Source organism: Chlorocebus sabaeus, chromosome 28, assembly GCF_047675955.1.
Source record: "Chlorocebus sabaeus isolate Y175 chromosome 28, mChlSab1.0.hap1, whole genome shotgun sequence".
Lineage (NCBI taxonomy): Eukaryota > Metazoa > Chordata > Mammalia > Primates > Cercopithecidae > Chlorocebus > Chlorocebus sabaeus.
This window is the reverse complement of record NC_132931.1, coordinates 13,213,807-13,231,586: the sequence shown is the minus strand read 5'-3', so window position 1 is coordinate 13,231,586 and position 17,780 is coordinate 13,213,807. Positions and strand designations below refer to the sequence as shown.

Sequence of the window (17,780 nt, the reverse complement as noted above, 5' to 3'; positions counted from 1 at the left end):
CAGGGGTGAGATTTTTAGTCCTCTGGTGCTTCATTCATATTCTTTTGTTCTCCTGGGATTAGGTACCCTGTGACTTCCTGCCACTCCAGCAAAGAGAAGCAATATCCAGTGTTAACCTGTAGAAGACAATCTGCGATTTTGTTTATTTTTTAAATTACTGTATTTATTTATTTATTTATTTATTTATTTATTTATTTATTGTTGAGACGAAGTCTCGCTCTGTCGCCCAGGCTGGAGTGCAGTGTCGCAATCTCGGCTCACCGCAAGCTCCGCCTCCCGGGTTCCCGCCATTCTCCCGCCTCAGCCTCCGGAGTAGCTGGGACTGCGGGCGCCCGCCACCACGCCTGGCTAATTTTATTTTTTTATTTTTTATTTTTTATTTTTGTATTTTTAGTAGAGACGGGGTTTCACTGTTTTAGCCAGGATGGTCTCGATCTCCTGACCTCGTGATCCACCCGTCTCGGCCTCCCAAAGTGCTGGGATTACAGGCGTGAACCACCATGCCCGGCCACTGTGTTTATTTTTTGAGTGACATGATACAAAATTCAAAGAGGTACATAAGGTTATAATGAAAAGTAAGTTTTCCTCCTATCCCCAATTTCTCTCAACTGCCTAGTTCTCATCTGTGTATTCTTACAGAGCTGTACCATATTATGTATGTATAAGCATATATATGTCTCATACTTTGGAAAAACGCAATTGTCTTAAGTCACTGTACACTTCTGCCTCTTTTTTCTTATATCTTGGTTTCTTCCATGCCACTGCCATTACAGCTGTCTCGCTCTTTGAAATTGCATTGTATTAACTTCTATGGAAGGAGTTTGAGTTGTTCCATTTAAATTGTTCCTTGAGATTGTTTCTAAATTTGTATTATAACAAACTTTGCTGCAATGAATATCTCACGTATGTATGAATATATATGTATGTAATATACATATGTATGTGTATATATGCATATGGGCTGGGCACGGTGGCTCACACCTGTAATCCCAGCACTTTGGGAACCTGAGGTGGGAGGATCACTTAAAACCAGGAGTTCCGGCCGGGCGCGGTGGCCCAAGCCTGTAATCCCAGCACTTTGGGAGGCCGAGACGGGCGGATCACGAGGTCAGGAGATCGAGACCATCCTGGCTGACCCGGTGAAACCTCATCTCTACTAAAAAATACAAAAAACTAGCGGGCGAGGTGGCAGGCGTCTGTAGTCCCAGCTACTCGGGAGGCTGAGGCAGGAGAATGGCGTAAACCCGGGAGGCGGAGCTTGCAGTGAGCCAAGATCCGACCACTGCACTGCAGCCTGGGCGACAGAGCAAGACTCTGTCTCAAAAAAAAAAAAAAAAAAAAGCCAGGAGTTCCACACTAGCCTGGGTAACGTAGCGAGACCCCATCTCTACCAGAAAAACCAAACAAAACATTAGCTGGGTGTGGTGGCATGCACTTATACTTCCAGCTACTCAGGAGGCCGAGGCAGCAGGATCCCTTGAGCCTGGGAGTTTGAGGCTGCAGTGAGCTGTGATTTTGCCACTGCATTCCAGCCTATGTGACAGAGGCATACCCTATTTCAAAAAAAAGTAAAAAGTTAAAAAATTTAAATTGAAAAAATATATGTGCATAAAATTAACTGTAGAAGGAGTGCTTGAAACTCAAAATTGTTGGCTTAGACGTACATTTGTAGGCTGGGCACGGTGGCTCACACCTGTAATCCCAGCACTTTGGGAGGTCGAGGTGGGCGGTTCATGAGGTCAGGAGATCAAGATCATCCTGGCCAACATGGTCTTTACTAAAAATACAACAATTAGCTGGGTGAGGTGGCACGTAATCCCAGCCACTCGGGAGGCTGAGGCAAGAGAATTGCTTGAACCCGGGAGTCGGAGGTTGCAGCGAGCCAAGATTGTGCCACTGCTCTCCAGCCTGGCGACAGAGCGAGACTCCATCTCAAAAAAAAAAGTACATTTGTAATTTTGATAGCTGTTGACAGGCTTGTTCCCTCATAGAGGGTATAACAATTTAGACTACCACCAACAATGTATGAGAGAAATTTTGTGGCCATAACCTGATAGCACAATGTTACCAAAATTTGTGATAATTGCCAGTACATAAGATGCAGTATTGGCCCGGCACAGTGGCTCACGCCTGTAATCCCTGCACTTTGGGAGGCTGAGGCAGGTGGATCACGAGATCAGATCAAGACCGTCCTGGCCAACATGGTGAACCCCGTCTCTACTAAAAATACAAAAATTAGCCCTGTGTGGTGGCATGTGCCTGTAGTCTCAGCTACTCGGGAGGCTGAGGCAGGAGAATCACTTGAACCCGGGGGGCAGAGGTTGCAGTGAGCCGAGATTGCACCACTGCACTCCAGCCTGGACGACAGAGTGAGACTCTGTCTCAAAAAAAAAAAAAAAAAAAAAAGATTCAATATTTTATTTCTGTGAAATTTTTTTTTTCTTTTTCTTTTCTTTTTTTTTTTTTTTGAGACAGGGTCTTACGCTGTTGCCCAGACTGTAGTGCAATGGTGCAGTCTCAGCTCACTGCACCCTCCACCTCCCAGGCTCATGCGATTCTCCTGCCTCAGCCTCCCAAGTGGGTGGGATTATAGGCATGCGCCACTACCGCCTGGCTAAATTTTTTAGTTTTTTAATTTTTTTTTTTTTGAGATGCAGTCTCGCTCTGTCTCCCAGGCTGGAGTGCAGTGGCGCAATCTCATCTCACTGCAACTTCTGCCTCCCGGGTTCAAGTGATTCTCCTGCCTCAGCCTCCTGAATAACTGGGATTACAGACATGCACCACCACACCCAACTAATTTTTGTATTTTTAGTAGAGATGGGGTTTCGCCATGTTGGCCAGGCTGGTCTTGAACTCCTGACCTCAGGTGATCCTCCTGCCTTTGCCTCCCAAAGTGCTAGGATTACAGGCATGAGCCACCATGACTGGCTTAATTTTTGTATTTTTAATAGAGACGGTGTTTCACCATGTTGGCCAGGATGTTCTCAAACTCCCGACCTCAGGTGATCCACCTACTTTGGCCTCCCAAAGTGCTGGGATTATAGGTGTGAGCCACCACGCCCGGCCATTTCTGTGAAATTTCAATGGGAATTTCTTTTGTTTGACCACAGCATATATTTTTAAGGATTATTTGTATGTCCTTTTCTGTGGTGAATTATCTGTTTATATTCCTTATCTTTTTTTTTTTTTTTTTGCCTATTAGAAACAATAAGCATTGTGTCTGTCATATGAGTTGTAAGCGTTATTTTTCCAGTTTGTTGTTTGTCTTTGCTTGTGGAGATTTTTGTTTTTAATGTTTTCTTTCTTTAGAGATAGGGCCTCACTCCATTATCCAGGTTGGAGTACAGTGGCACGATCATAGCTCACTGCAGTCTTGAACTCCTGGCCTCAAGTGATCCTCCTGAGTAGCTAGGACTACAGGCACTTGCCACCACATACAGCTAAACTAAAAAAAATTTTTTTTGTAGATGAGGTCTTGCCAAGTTGCCTAGGCTGGTCTGGAACTCCCGGGCTCAAGGGATCCTCCTGCGTTGCCCTCCCAAGGTGCTGGGATTACAGGTGTGAGCCACTGTGCCCAGCTAGGTTTTAAATTTTTTTCTTTTTTTTAGACGGCATCTTGCTCTGTCACCCAGGCTGGAGTGCAGTGGCCTGATCTCGGCTCACTGCAATCTCCGCCTCCTGGGTTGATTCTCCTGCCTCAGTCTCCTGAAGGTTTTAACATTTTTATACAGTTAGTTAAGTATTTTATTTTATGGTTAATGGATTTTGTTTATTTTTTATTTTTATTTATTAATTTAATTTAATTATTATTATTATTATTATTTTTGAGATAGAGTGTCACTCTTGTTGTCAGGCTGGAGTGCAATGGCATAATCTCGGCTCACTGCAACCTCCGCCTGCCAGGTTCAAGCAATTCTCCTGCCTCAGCCTCCTGAGTAGCTGGGATTACAGGCGTGCGCCACCACACCCAGCTAACTTTGTGTTTTTGTTAGAGATGGGGTTTATCCATGTTGGTCAGGCTGGTCTTGAACTCTTTACCTCAGGTGATCTGCCCGCCTCGGCCTCCCAAAGTGCTAGGATTGCAGGCGTGAGCCACCGCTCCCGGCCTGTTTATTTATATTTTTGAGACAGAATCTTGCTCTGTCACCCAGGCTGGAGTGCATTGGTACAATCTCAGCTCACTGCAACCTCCGCCTCCCAGGCTCAAGCAATCCTTCCACTTCAGCCTCCCGAGTAGCTGGGACTATAGATGTATGCCACCAGACCTGGCTCATTTTTGTATTTTTAGTAGAGGCGTGGTCTCGCCATGTTGCCCAGGCTGGTCTCGAACTCCTGAACTCAAGTCATCCACCTGCTTCTGCCTCCCAATGTGTTGGGATTACAGGCATGAGCCACCGTGCCCGGCCTGCAGCTGTCTCTTAACGGAACTCCTACACCACATTTTACCAGTACCAGGAGGGTTCGGAAAAAAAGTGCTTTGAAACCTAAGGGAGGGAGAAAACGGGAAAGGAACTTACTGTATATGTTAGTAGTGAGCTAGTACCTTCCAGAATTGGCAAGTTCTAGAGAGTGGTTGTGGCAGAGTAATTGTGTATACCTAGGGCTGAGCCAGAACCAAAAACAGAAAGGGGGAGGACTGTAGCATGCAGGGTGTGAGGTAGCCTCAGTCTCGATGTTGGTCTGTCCAGTGTGACTTCCTGAGTGCTATGATGACTATTCCAGTCTCCCTTCTCACCTCTATTTCCTCTTCACACACTGGCCTTCTTATGGTTCCTGACTGTACCAGACATCCTCTTTCTGCCTAATTTTCCTTCCTTCCCTCCCTCCCTTCCTTCCTTCCTTTTTCTTTTTCTCTTTTCTTTTCTTTCTGTCACCAAGGCTAGAGTGCAATGGTGTGATCATAGCTCACTGCAGCCTTGACGTCCTGGGCTCAAGTGATCTTCCCACCTCAGCCTCCTCAGTAGCTGGGACCACAGGGACATGCCACCATGCCTGGCTAATTTTTAATTTTTTGGAGAGACAGGATCTCACTGGGTTTCCCAGGCTTGAACTCCTGGGCTCAAGTGATCCACTTCAGCCTCCCAAAGTGTTGAGATTACAGGCATGAGCTACCCCTACCTGGCCCTGAGAGAGTTTTTGAGTGTTCTGTCTGCCTGGGTCACTTCTGTGTTTTTCCTGGCTGGCTTCTTCTCATCCTTTTTTTTTTTTTTTTTTTTTTGAGACGGAGTCTTGCTCTGTCACCCAGGCTGGAGCGCAGTGGCCTGATCTTGGCTCACTGTAAGCTCCGCCTCCCGGGTTCATGCCATTCTCCTGCCTCAGCCTCCTGAGTAGCTGGGACTACAGGCGCCCACCACCACAGCCGGCTAATTTTTTTGTTTTTTTTTTTTTTAGTAGAGATGGGGTTTCACTGTGTTAGCCAGGATGGTCTTGACCTCCTGACCTTGTGATCTGCCCGCCTCGGCCTCCCAAAGTGCTGGGATTATAGTCGTGAGCCACCGTGCCCAGCCCTTCTCAATCTTTAAGTGTTTACTTAAGGGACACTTCCTCTGGAAAGCCTTCCCAGGCCTCCCAGTCTAAAATAGGTTTCTGTTCTGTCTCATGGAATTAGTTTCTTTTCCTTTCCAACATACAGCCCAGTTCGTAATTATGTATTTTTCGTGTTTTGATGTGTTTGATGAACGTCTTCTCCAACTAGAAGTAAACCATATATATATATATATTTTTGAGACGGAGTCTCGCTCTGTAGCCCAGACTGGAGTGCAGTGGCCGGATCTCAGCTCACTGCAAGCTCCACCTCCCAGGTCCACGCCATTCTCCTGCCTCAGCCTCCCGAGTAGCTGGGACTACAGATGCCCGCCACCTCGCCCGCTAGTTTTTTGTATTTTTTAGTAGAGACGAGGTTTCACCGGGTTAGCCAGGATGGTCTCGATCTCCTGACCTCCTGATCCGCCCGTCTCGGCCTCCCAAAGTGCTGGGATTACAGGCTTGAGCCACCGCGCCCGGCCCCTAGTAAACCATATTTATTAAATAACTGCATAATCAGTGCCTGGCTCATTGTAGATGCACATTAAATATTTGGCAAAGGAATGAATGAAAGTTCACTGTGACTCTACGGATTTCTTTCATGGCCTTCTCTGTAACTGTACTGATCGGTTGTGGTTGTGGTTGTTAGATTGTCGCCTGCCCTGACGGGCTTCCTCAGAAGATGGCACCACCTGGAGCAGTGCAGGAGTCCTGCAGTCCCCAGCCCCTGACCGTGGACACCCAGCCTGAGCAAGCGCCACAGAAGCCTCATCTCCTGGAGGAAAATGGTGAGGCTCAGTGATGCAGTGGAACAGATAGAGCTTGAGAATGGGTGTCTTGGCCATGTGGCAGGCACCATCTGCAGGAGAGAGACTCTAGGCTGAGCAGCCTCTCTACAGCCTGCGGGGTCTAGAAGCAGAGAAAGGCCAGGGACCTGGAGTTGAGTCCCTGGTCTTCCATGAAAGCCATCCCTAGGATGTCTAGGAATTACACCAGTTTCATTAAAAAGCTACAGTGCAAATGATGACAGCTCTGGGTACAGGGACTGTTAAAAGATCTACAGGTTTTTTACAAAAGTATCACAGATTTTTGCTTCTCCATCATAGATTGTCTTTCTTTTATTTTTGAGATACAGTCTCGCCCTTTTGCCCAGGATGGAGAGCAGGGGTGTGATCTTGGTTCACTGCACCCTCTGCCTCCCAGGTTCAAGTGATACCCCCACCTCAGCCTCCCGAGTAGCTGGGACTACAGGTGCCTGCCACCATGCTCGGCTAATTTTTAGTAGAGATGGGGTTTCACCGTGTTGGCCAGGCTGGTCTTGAACTCGTGGCCTCAAGTGATCCAACTGCCTTGTCTTCCCAAAGTGCTGGCATTAGAGGTGTGAGCCGCTGTGCTCAGCCTCCCTCACAGATTTTCTTGTCTTAATGCTTATGTTAAAAAAAAAAAAGCTCCCCAGTTCCTAATTACATTCATTTCTCGCTGCTCATTCACTCACCTTGAAATCTAACTTAAAGTAGCTTTTCACAGTGACCTTTAAAACATTTATTCTCTCTTTTTTCCTCCCCTCCTCAGTTTTATTAACCAGTCTTAGATACACATCAAGTTAGAAAAAAGGAACATCTAAGTATTATATTATGCTGTGTTCAGTCCCTAATCAGAAGCCCTTGGTGTCAGATATATTTTAGAATTCAGCATTTTGCAGATTTAGTAAGGTAATATGATTTATTTATTTTATTTTAATTTTTTTTGGATAATATGACTTATATACCACACATCAAACTAGCAACAGGGTTTGAGTTGGTACCTGTAATCATACACATTAATATTTCTGCAGTGAGATGTGTGCATTTTTATACTAAGTTTATTAAATAAAGATTTAAATACCTTCATATCAGGTCAAATTTTGCTGTCAAATTAGTTCAACGCCTAAGTTTAATGAAAGGAAAGGAACACCTTTGGTATTTCAGCTTTCAGATTTCAGCATTGTGGATAAGAGACTGTGGATAAGGGACTGTATTTTCTCGGTTTAATTCCAGACTTCTAGGCTCCGTTTGCTGGTCAGGTCTTTCCCTTGACATGTGTCCCTGCCCTAATCATTTCCAGCTTTCCTTTCGCTGTGATAAAAAGAACAGCAGCAGCAGCAGCAGCAATGTGGCTTCCATAGCATGTGCTCTGTGCAGGAACTGTTCTAAGCATTTTCCCTAAAAGCACTCATTTAACCCTCAGTGTACCAGGAAAAATAGATCTCACTGTTGACCCTGTGGGGCCAGTGAATCCTTCTAATTTTTTTTTTCTGTTTTTTTTTCTATTTTATTTATTTTATTTTATTTTATTTTTCCTGAGACAGAGTCTTGCTCTGTCGCCCAGGCTGGAGTGCAATGGCGCGATCTCAGCTCACTGCAAGCTCCGCCTCCCGGGTTCACGCCATTCTCCTGCCTCAGCCTCCCGAGTAGCTGGGACTATAGGCGCCCGCCACCACACCCAGCTAATTTTCTGTATTTTTAGTAGAGACGGGTATCACCGTGTTAGCCAGGATGGTCTCGATCTCCTGACCTTGTGATCTGCCCACCTCAGCCTCCCAAAGTGCTGGGATTACAGGCGTGAACCACCGCACCCGGCCATTTTTTTCTATTTTAAGAGTCATTTTATGAATAGTTGACAGAAGAATCAAAGGATAGTGAAAAATGACTTTTTAGAAACTTTAATATATCAAGTACATTTTTATGTATGAACATCATAAAAGAGGAAAGAGGCTGGGCACAGTGGCACACGCCTGTAATCCCAGCAATTTGGGAGGCTGACGCAGGCAGATCACTTGAAGTCAGGAGTTTGAGACCAACCTGGACAACAGGGCGAAACTCTGTCTCTACTAAAAGTACAAAAATTAGCTGGGTGTGGTGGCATGAGCCTGTAATCCCACTTACTCGGGAGGCTGAGGCACGAGAATTGCTTGAACTCGGGAAGTGGAGGTTGCAATAAGCTGAGATTGTGCCAGAGCACTCCAACATGGGTGACAGAATGAAACTCTGTCTCAAAAAAACAAACAAAAAAAACGGCTAGGCGCGGCGGCTCACGCCTGTAATCCTAGAACTTTGGGAGGCTGAGGTAGGCAGATCACAAGATCAGGAGATCGAGACCATCCTGGCCAACATGGTGAAACCCTGTCTCTGCTAAAAATACAAAAATTAGCAGGGTGTGGTGGCGTGCACCTGTAGTCCCAGCTACTCGGGAGGCTGAGGCAGGAGAATTGCTTGAACCAGGGAGGCGGAGATTGCAGTGAGCCAAGGCTGCGGCACTGCACTCCAGCCTGGCAGCAGAGTGAGACTCCATCTCAGAAAAAAAAAAAAAAAGAAAAAAAGATACAAGAATACTGTTGGCTGGGTGCTCACAATTGTAATCCCTGCACTTTGGGAGGCCAAGGTGGGTGGATCACCTAAAGTCAGGAGTTGGAGACCAGCCTGGCCAAGATGATGAAACCCTGTCTCTACTAAAAATACAAAAAATTAGCTGGGCATGGTGGTGCGCGCCTATAATCCCAGCTACTCAAGAGGCTGAGGCAGGAGAATCATTTGAACCCGGGAGGCAAAGGTGGCAGTGAGCCAAGACCACGGCACTGCACTCCAGCCTGGTCAACGAGCAAGACTCTGTCTCAAAAAAGAAAAGAATACTGTCACACAATGCTTTTAGAAAGTTTAGTCCTTCTAGCAAAATGTGATGGTCCAGAATCTCTTACTATCTTCTTCTTATTGCAAAATACTGTGTGATGAAGTCCTTCCTGTTGAATGACTCACAAGATAAGAATGCCGTTTTCCATTTTGAAATTAGAAATACATTTTTCATCATTGATTCTTGAGTTTAAGAAAATTCATCTAGGATGTTATCATTTGAAACTCATTCTAGAATCTCTGTTACACTTTCAGTTTCATCATTCTCATTGGAGAGTGTAGCTGTCTTTCTGTGTCATCTTCTGAATTGACTGATAATAGTCGTCCTCTGCAAATTTTCCTCTCTGCCAATGCGGGCAGCAAATGAAAAATTCGGAATTCTCAACCATGTTCAATGAAAGCTAAACAAAGGTGTTAGCGATCTTATTTTTGGTATAAAAGAAAGTAGCTTCATGCCTGTAATCCCAGCATTTTGGGAGGCCGAAGCAGGTGGATCTCTTGAGCCCAGGAGTTTGAGACCAGCCTGGGCAACGTGACGAAAACTCGCCTCTACAAAAAATACAAAAATTGGCCATGCGCGGTGGCTCATGCCTGTAATTCCAGCACTTTGGGAGGCCAAGGCGGGTGGATCACCTGAGGTCAGGAATTTGAGACCAGCCTGACCAACATGGCAAAACCCCATCTCCACTAAAAATACAAAAAATTAGCCCGGCGTGGTGGTGGATGCCTGTAATCCTAGTAGCTACTTAGGAAGCTGAGGCGGGAGAATTGATTGAACCCGAGAGGTGGAGGTTGCAGTGAGCTGAGATTGCACCACTGCACTCCAGCCTGGGTGACAAGAGCAAAACTCCATCTCAGAAAAAAAAAAAAAAAAAAGTTAGCCAGGCATGGTGGCACACACCTGTGTCCCGGCTATACCAGAGGTTGAGGTGGGAGATTGCTTGAGCCCAGGAGTTCGAGGCTGCAATGAGCTGTGATGGTGCCACTGCAGTCCAGCCTGGGAGCCAGAGTCAGACTTTGTCTCCATAACAAAAAATTAAAAATAAAATTTAAAACTTCTCAGAAAAGCCGGGGGTGGTGACTGATGCTTGTAATCCCAGCACCTTGGGAGGCTGAGGTGGGTGGATTATCTGAGGTCAGGAGTTTGAGACCAGCCTGGTCAACATGGTGAAACCCCATCTCTACTAAAAATATACAAAAATTATCCAGGCGTGGTGGTACATGCCTGTAATCCCAGCTACTTAGGAGGCTAAGACAGGAGAATCGCTTGAACCTGGGAGGCGGCGGTTGCAATGAACCGAGATTGTGCCACTGCACTCAGGCCTGGGCAACAGAGTGAGACTCCATTTCAAAAAACAAAACAAAACAAACAAATTAAAAAACTGCTCAGGAAAGAAATGGGAACACTAGAATTGTGTACAGTACACCTGGATGTGCCAGCAGGTAATCCTTGCAGTAGCTCAGTGGAATAGCTGTTACTGTTATCCTTCTGTTAGAAATTAAGGTCAGGGCTGGGCCTGTGGCTCACGCCTATAATCTCAGCACTTTGGGAAGCCAAGGCAGGCAGATCACCTGCGGTCAGGAGTTTGAGACCAGCCTGGCCAACATGGTGAAACCCCATCATCTCTACTAAAAATACAAAAAAAATTAGGGTGTGGTGGCAGGCACCTGTAGTCCAGCTCCTTGGGAGTCTGAGGCAGGAGAATCACTTAAGCCTAGGAGATGGAGGTTGCAGTGAGTGGAGATTGCGCCACTGCACTCCCGCCTGGGCGACAGAGCAAGACTCCGTCTCAAAAAAAAAAAAAAAAAAAAAATTAAGCTGAGGCCTCGAGAGGTTTAGTTGATTTGTCCCACGTCACAAAGCTATGGAATAACAGAGCTGGGATTTGAACCCAAGCAGCCTGACTGAATCCATCTTCCTCCCATCTTCTGAGCCATCTCGTCTTTGCTTTTTTTTTTTTTTTTAAAACAGGGTCTCACTCTTGCCCAGGCTGGAGTGCAGTTGTGTGACTGCAACCTCTACCTCCCAGGTTCAAGCGATTCTCCTGCCTCAGCCTCCCGAGTAGCTGGGATTACAGGCATGTGCCACCGCGCCTGGCCACATCTTGTCTTTGCTTCAGCACCAACTTCTCCTAGGCACAGACTGCTCCCTCCTCGAGTCACTTGGGTTCTGTCCACTTTCAGGGTTTCTCTCCATCCGGCTCTTGTCCTTTGTTTTCAGCTGCTTCTATCCTCTGTGCCCTGTTAACCAGACCCTAGCTGGTTTATTTTAGCAAAATTACTCTTCATTCGGACATAGACCTTACTCACCATTTTCATCAACTTATGTATTCAGTCTTTAGCCAGTCCTGGTTTCAGATGCCTTCTCTGCTTTTGGCTTTCATCTGTAACCATTGTCCTGTCCTTTTTGTGTCATTGCTCCTTATTCCCTAGTCATTGGAAATCAGCAAGCCATGGATGCCCCGAGATCTCCAGGACTCCAGATCTAAATACAGGGTCTAAACTGTCCAGTTACAGCTTAATCCCAGGCAGGTCTGTGCAAGTCAAGGCACAGGTGGATGGTGAGATCCAGACATGCCGTGGATCTTAGACAAACAGCAACCAGAGGTGACCTCGGGGTCAGGTGGTCCCTGGCTTCCAGAGGTGAGACGTCTGGGTGTCGCGCATGCTGTTTCTGCTGTGGGGAAAGCACCCCATTGTTGGGGGCCGCACCGGGGGTGGTGGAGAATGAAAGAACACACACAAAGACAAAGACACACAGAGAACATGGCGGCTGCGCTCAGAGCCTCCGTCTCACTTTATTTATACTCCATAAACCTCAGGTCAGCAGAAAGAATGCAATGCAAAACAAACTTTCTTTTCCAACATGTAACCTTCTACTCAGTACCTTGTTTCTATATTCTTTCTTATCTACCCGCCTTCTTGGCGCCTACGGGAGTTCATTAAAAGTTCAGTTGGAGATACTGTCCTTGAGCCCTATCTATTCTCAGCATACTGTTTTCAAAGGCCCCTGCACCCCATCTTCCCCATCTCCATTCCTACAGTCCAGAGTCACTTTCCGGGGAAAGGCTTTGCTGCCGTCCCTGCCTCCCCTGCTCTACTCTGTAAGTGCTCCTGCCTCTGTGGTCCCACGGGAACTTGGGTCAACTTCCGTCATGGCACTCCATGCTGTGCTGTAAGGCTTGCCTGTGTGCCCTTCCCGTTAGGCCAGGGGTATCCAATCTTTTGGCTTCTCTGGGCCACACTGGAAGAAGAATTGTCTTGGGCCACACAGAAAATACAGTCGCACTAACCATAGCTGATGAACTTAAAAAAATAAAAATTGCAAAAAAAAAATCCCAGATTTCTTTTCGTGAGACGGAGTTTCACTTTGTTGCCCAGACTGGAGTACAGTGGCGCGATCTCAGTTCCCCACAACCTCCGCCTCCCGGGTTCAAGCGATTCTCCTACCTCAGTCTCCTGAGTAGCTGGGATTACAGGCACGTGCCACACGCTCAGCTAATTTTGTATTTTTAGTAGAGACAGTTTCTCCATGTTGGTCAGGCAGGTCTTGTACTCCTGGCCTCAGGTGATCTGCCTGCATCAGCTTCCCAAAGTGTTGGGATTACAGGCATGAGCCACCATGCCTGGCCCTTCATAATGTTTTAAGAAAGTTTACAAATGTATGAGCCGGGCATGGTGGCTCACGCCTGTAATCCCAGCACTTTAGGAGGCTGAACCAGGCAGATCACTTGAGACTGGGAGTTCGAGACCAGCCTGGCCAACATGATGAAACTCAGTCTCTACTAAAAACACAAAAATTAGCCAGGCATGGTGGCACATGCCTGTAATTCCAGCTACTCGGGAAGCTGAGGCAGGAGAATCTCTTGAACCCGGGAGGCGGAGGTTGCGGTGAGCCAAGATCGCACCACTATACTTCAGCCCGGACAACAGTGCGAGACTCCATCTCAAAAAGCAAAACTAGCCAGGTGCAGTGGTGGGCGCCTGTAATCCCAGCTACTTGGGAGGCTGAGGCAGGAGAATCACTTGGACCCGGGAGGCGGAGGTTGCAGTGAGCTGAGATTGCACCACTGCACTCCAGTGTAGGCAACAGAGTGAGAAGTGAGACTGGTCTTTAAAAAAAAAAGAAAAAAGAAAGTTTACAAATTTGTGTTGGGCCACATTCAAAGCCGTCCTGGGCCGCGGGCCGCGGGTTGGGCAAGCTTGCATTAGACAGTAGTTTTTCAAGGTAAGAATTGTTCTGTCTGTTCTTGAGATAGGCAGATAGAGAGTAGTTTTAATACACACTTCTTGACTGAATAGAAAGTAACCATGGAAATTCTGGAAGGGATTTCTGAGGCCATGGTAATCCAAGAGTGTTCCAGGGAGCAGTAGCACTGGCATCACCTGGGAGCTTATTAGAAATGCCAACTAGGGGCCGGGCACCGTGGCTCACACCTGTAATCCCAGCACTTTTGGAGGCCATTGCAGGCGAATTACCGGAGTTTGAGACCAGCCTGGACAACGTGGTGATACCCTGTCTCTACTGAAACTACAAAAATTAACCAGGCTTGGTGGTGGACACCTGTAATCCCAGCTACTCGGGAGGCTGAGGCAGGAAAATTGCTTGAACCTGGGAGGCAGAGGTTGCAGTGAGCTGAGATGGTACCACTGCACTCTAGCCTGGACCACAGAGTGAGACTGTCTCAAAAAAAAAAATTAAAAAAGATATGCAAACTCTCAGGCCTCATCCCAGGCCTTTTCAGTCAGAATCTGTACTTACCAAGATCCCTAGGGGATGTAGGTGATTTATTTGTACATTAAAGCTTGAGCAGCCCTGGGCTGTTAGGAATGCTTCAGTGTCATGGAAGATGTGGGACTTTGGTGGTTCTTTGAGTTAATAAGATTTGATCGTGGCAAAGTAGAGTGCATCCTTTTTTTTTTTGGGAGAGGGAGTCTTGCTCTGTCACCCAGGCCAGAGTGCAGTGGTGTGATCTCAGCTCACTGCAACCTCCACCTCCCGGGTTCAAGCGATTCTCCTGCCTCAGTCTCCTGAGCAACTGGGACTACAGGTGCCCGCCACCATGCCCGCCTAATTTTTGCATTTTTAGTAGAGATGGGGTTTCACCATATTGGCCAGGTTCGTCTCTAACTCCTGACCTTGTGATCTGCCTGCCTCAGCCTCCCAAAGTGCTGGGATTACATGCGTGAACCACCGTGCCTGGCCCCCACTTTTTATTTTATTTTTATTTTTTTGAGATGGAGTCTTGCTCTGTTGCCCAGGCTGGAGTGCAGTGGCGCGATCTTGGCTCACTGTAACCTCCATCTCCCAGGTTCAAGCAATTCTCCTGCCTCAGCCTCCTGAGTAGCTGGGACTACAGGCACCTGCCACCACACTGGCTAATTTTTGTATTTTTAGTAGAGGTGGGGTTTCACCATATTAGCCAGACTGGTCTCGAACTCCTGACCTTGTGATCTGCCTGCCTTGGCCTCCCACAGTGCTGGGATTACAGGTGTGAGCCACCACACCCAGCCTTTTTTTTTTTTTTTTCTGAGACGGGGCTGACTCTATTGCCCAGGCTGGAGTGCAGTGGTGCAATCTTGGCTCATTGCAACCTCTGCCTCCTAGGTTCAAGTGATTCTCATGTCTTAGCTTCTCAAGCAGCCAGGATTACAGGCATGCATCACTACATCTGGCTAATTTTTGTATTTTTAGTAGAGATGGGATTTTGCCTTGTTGGCCAGGATAGCCTTGAATCCTGGCCTCAAGTGATCTGCCCGCCTTGACCTCCCAAAGTGCTGGTATTACAGGCGCAAGCCACTGTGCCTGGCCACAGAATGCATCCTTTATAGCAGAATGACAAGCAGAGATTAGCCTGACTAACGTAGGAAGTCTAGGGGAAAGGAGGAATAACACAGTGTGAGAGGATCCAGAAATTAGAGGGTCTTGACAACCAGGCAGAAGAATTTGGCTTCAGTGCAGTAGGGGCCATTATGGATTCCTGAGCATAAGAGGAAATGATGGCAATGAGAACCGGGCAAAGATGTTCTCACTTAAATCTCTTTTTCTCCTCCCTTAGCCCTTCCTGTTCTCCAAGTTCCTTCCCTTCCCCTGAAGGACAGCCAGGAGCTGACAGCTTCACTTCTCTCAACTGGGTCCCAGGTGAGCTGGTGCCCCTTTGCCCTCAGAGAGGACCCATCCTGAACCTTCACCAGGAGTTCAGTTTCTTTAGCCAGTGACCAGGCCCATCTTGGGTTGGTACCTTCATTCCTTTGGCCTTTTTCCTTTCTGCCTAGTCCTTTCTGCCTAGTCCTTCCCCATCCTCTTTGAGGCACAGTTCCTCCTTGTTTCTTTTCTTAATGAGCCCAGTTCTTCCCCTCACTCCAAATTTGGATATAGGGAATGAGAATTTAGCGGAGATCTCCTGTTTCAGAAGTTGGTGAAAATTGAAGAGGTGGCTGATGTGGCTGTATCCTTCATCCTGGAGGAATGGGGACATTTGGACCAGTCCCAGAAGTCCCTTTATAGGGATGACAGGAAGGAGAACTATGGGAGTATTACTTCCATGGGTAAGGATTATTTCATCTGCATGGATTAGGACATCTTTATTTTGTTATCTTGTAAAGAGTATTTCTAGCACACCCTATAATGGCATTTATGTTTTATGTGCTATGACTTTGCTTTTTTTTTTTTTTGGTAAAAGAATAAATCAACCTTCACTTTCTTATTCAGCTTATTCTGATCATTTCCATCTTAAGAGTATGATTAAACACTGATAGTACCTGGGGGGACTGTTTTTGCAATCCAGCAAATGCTAACTTTTTACTGCTTTAAAATAAGAGCGGGCCAGCTGTGGTGGCTCATGCCTGTAATCCCAGCATTTTGGAAGGTCGAGGCAGGTGGATCACCTGAGGTCAGGAGTTTAAGACCAGTCTGGCCAACATGGTGAAACCCCGTCGCTACTACAAATACAAAAATCAGCCGGGCGCAGTGGCGGGCGCCTGTGATCCCAGCTACTCGGGAGGACTTCATTACCATTCTTTTTTTTTTTTTTTTTTTTTTTTGAGACAGAGTCTCGGTCTCTCGCCCAGGCTGGAGTGCAGTGGCCGGATCTCAGCTCACTGCAAGCTCCGCCTCGCAGGTTTACGCCATTCTCCTGCCTCAGCCTCCAGAGTAGCTGGGACTACAGGCGCTCGCCACCTTGCCTGGCTAGTTTTTTGTATTTTTTAGTAGAGAAGGGGTTTCACTGGGTTAGCCAGGATGGTCTTGATCTCCTGACCTCATGATCCGCCCGTCTTGGCCTCCCAAAGTGCTGGGATTACAGGCTTGAGCCACCGAGCCCAGCCCTTCATTACCATTCTTCAGTCACCGATACCTGTTTTATGATGTTCGCCTTGGCACCTACATTTTACATGTCATATCGCTTCTTGAATTTTGTGGCCCTATTTCTAACTAAGTTATAATCCTGGAAGCTAATATTTAATTGTACTGTCTGGAGCAGTTATAAAAATCTCAGCACTCCTGCAAACATTTTGGAGATTATAGCTTTTAGTCTTTTTTTAGTAAATTCTTTTAGAAGAACCACTCTATCAGGCATACTGGAAGACTTCAGATGCAAATATACACACTGCAAAATATATTTATTTATTTATTTTTTTTTTTGAGATAGAATCTCGCTCTGTCTCCTCCGCCTCCTGGTTTCAAGCAATTCTTCTGCCTCAGCCTCCTGAATAGCTGGGGTTACAGCCGTGCGCCACCATGCCCGGCTAATTTTTGTATTTTTAGTAGAGACAGTTTCACCATATTGGCCAGGCTGGTCTCAAACTCCTGACCTCGTGATCTGCCCAGCTTGGCCTCCCAAAGTGCTGGGATTAACAGGCGTGAGCCACTGCACCCAGCCTACAATGCAAAATTTCCTTTGAAAAGCACTGTGTCAGTTTACATTGTTTAACCATTTCAGTTTGCTCACAGGTTTTTTTTTTAACAGGTATAGAGCTGACTCCTGCTCTTTTAAAATTTCTATATTTATTTGTATTTATTTCCTTTTTTGATTTATTTGTGCATGCCTCTGTTCATTAATCTATTGGGATCTTGGTAGTCTTTTTTTATTTTGATGTTTGAATTTTTGTGGAAAAAAGTCAAATTTATGCTTTAAAATTATCGATTAAATCAATAATTTTATTGATTTTTCATGGAGCCTTTTATCTCAGTGAATTACTCATTTAGTATAAATGTTATATTTAATGCAGATTTTAAAAATTTTCTTCTTTTTAAATTAATTTCCAATAGCTTGCTTGTTTATTTGAGACTGTTACTCTTGCTCTATCTTTTTCAGTTACTTTACAGGTACCTAATGGATTTCAGAGTTTGAGGTTCTTGGCATAGCTCTTTTCTGTGGTATTCTCTAAGCAGTTTTAAATGTGTAGTTTCTGATGTTTTTCTCATTCTCTGTCTCTTCATTACAACATCTGTATTTATCACTTCAGTACACTATTCTACATTAATCACATGGCCAGTGGTTTCTCCCTCCTTCACTTCTCTTGGAAGGCCATATTAGATTATTTTCACATCCACGGATTTCTATTAATTACAGCATCACCAAAGGTCAAAAT

The 17,780-nt window shown here is 46.1% G+C and overlaps 1 protein-coding gene across 6 annotated transcripts in view; it reads left to right on the top strand.

Annotated features, from left to right (window-relative positions):
- The window catches only part of ZKSCAN5 (zinc finger with KRAB and SCAN domains 5), a 34,331-nt gene that overhangs the window by 2,312 nt on the left and 14,239 nt on the right, over nt 1-17,780 (top strand). For 2 of the 6 annotated variants that reach the window (XM_008018622.3, XM_008018623.3), the window contains exons 3-5: nt 6,173-6,311; nt 15,248-15,330; nt 15,602-15,737. In XM_008018622.3, coding sequence (XP_008016813.2) covers nt 6,173-6,311; nt 15,248-15,330; nt 15,602-15,737 — 358 coding nt within the window. Of the gene's footprint in view, nt 1-62; nt 576-6,172; nt 6,312-15,247; nt 15,331-15,601; nt 15,738-17,780 lie in introns of all 6 variants that reach the window. The other 4 variants (XM_073012783.1, XM_008018624.3, XM_037990543.2 and 1 more) reach the window with 4 other exon arrangements.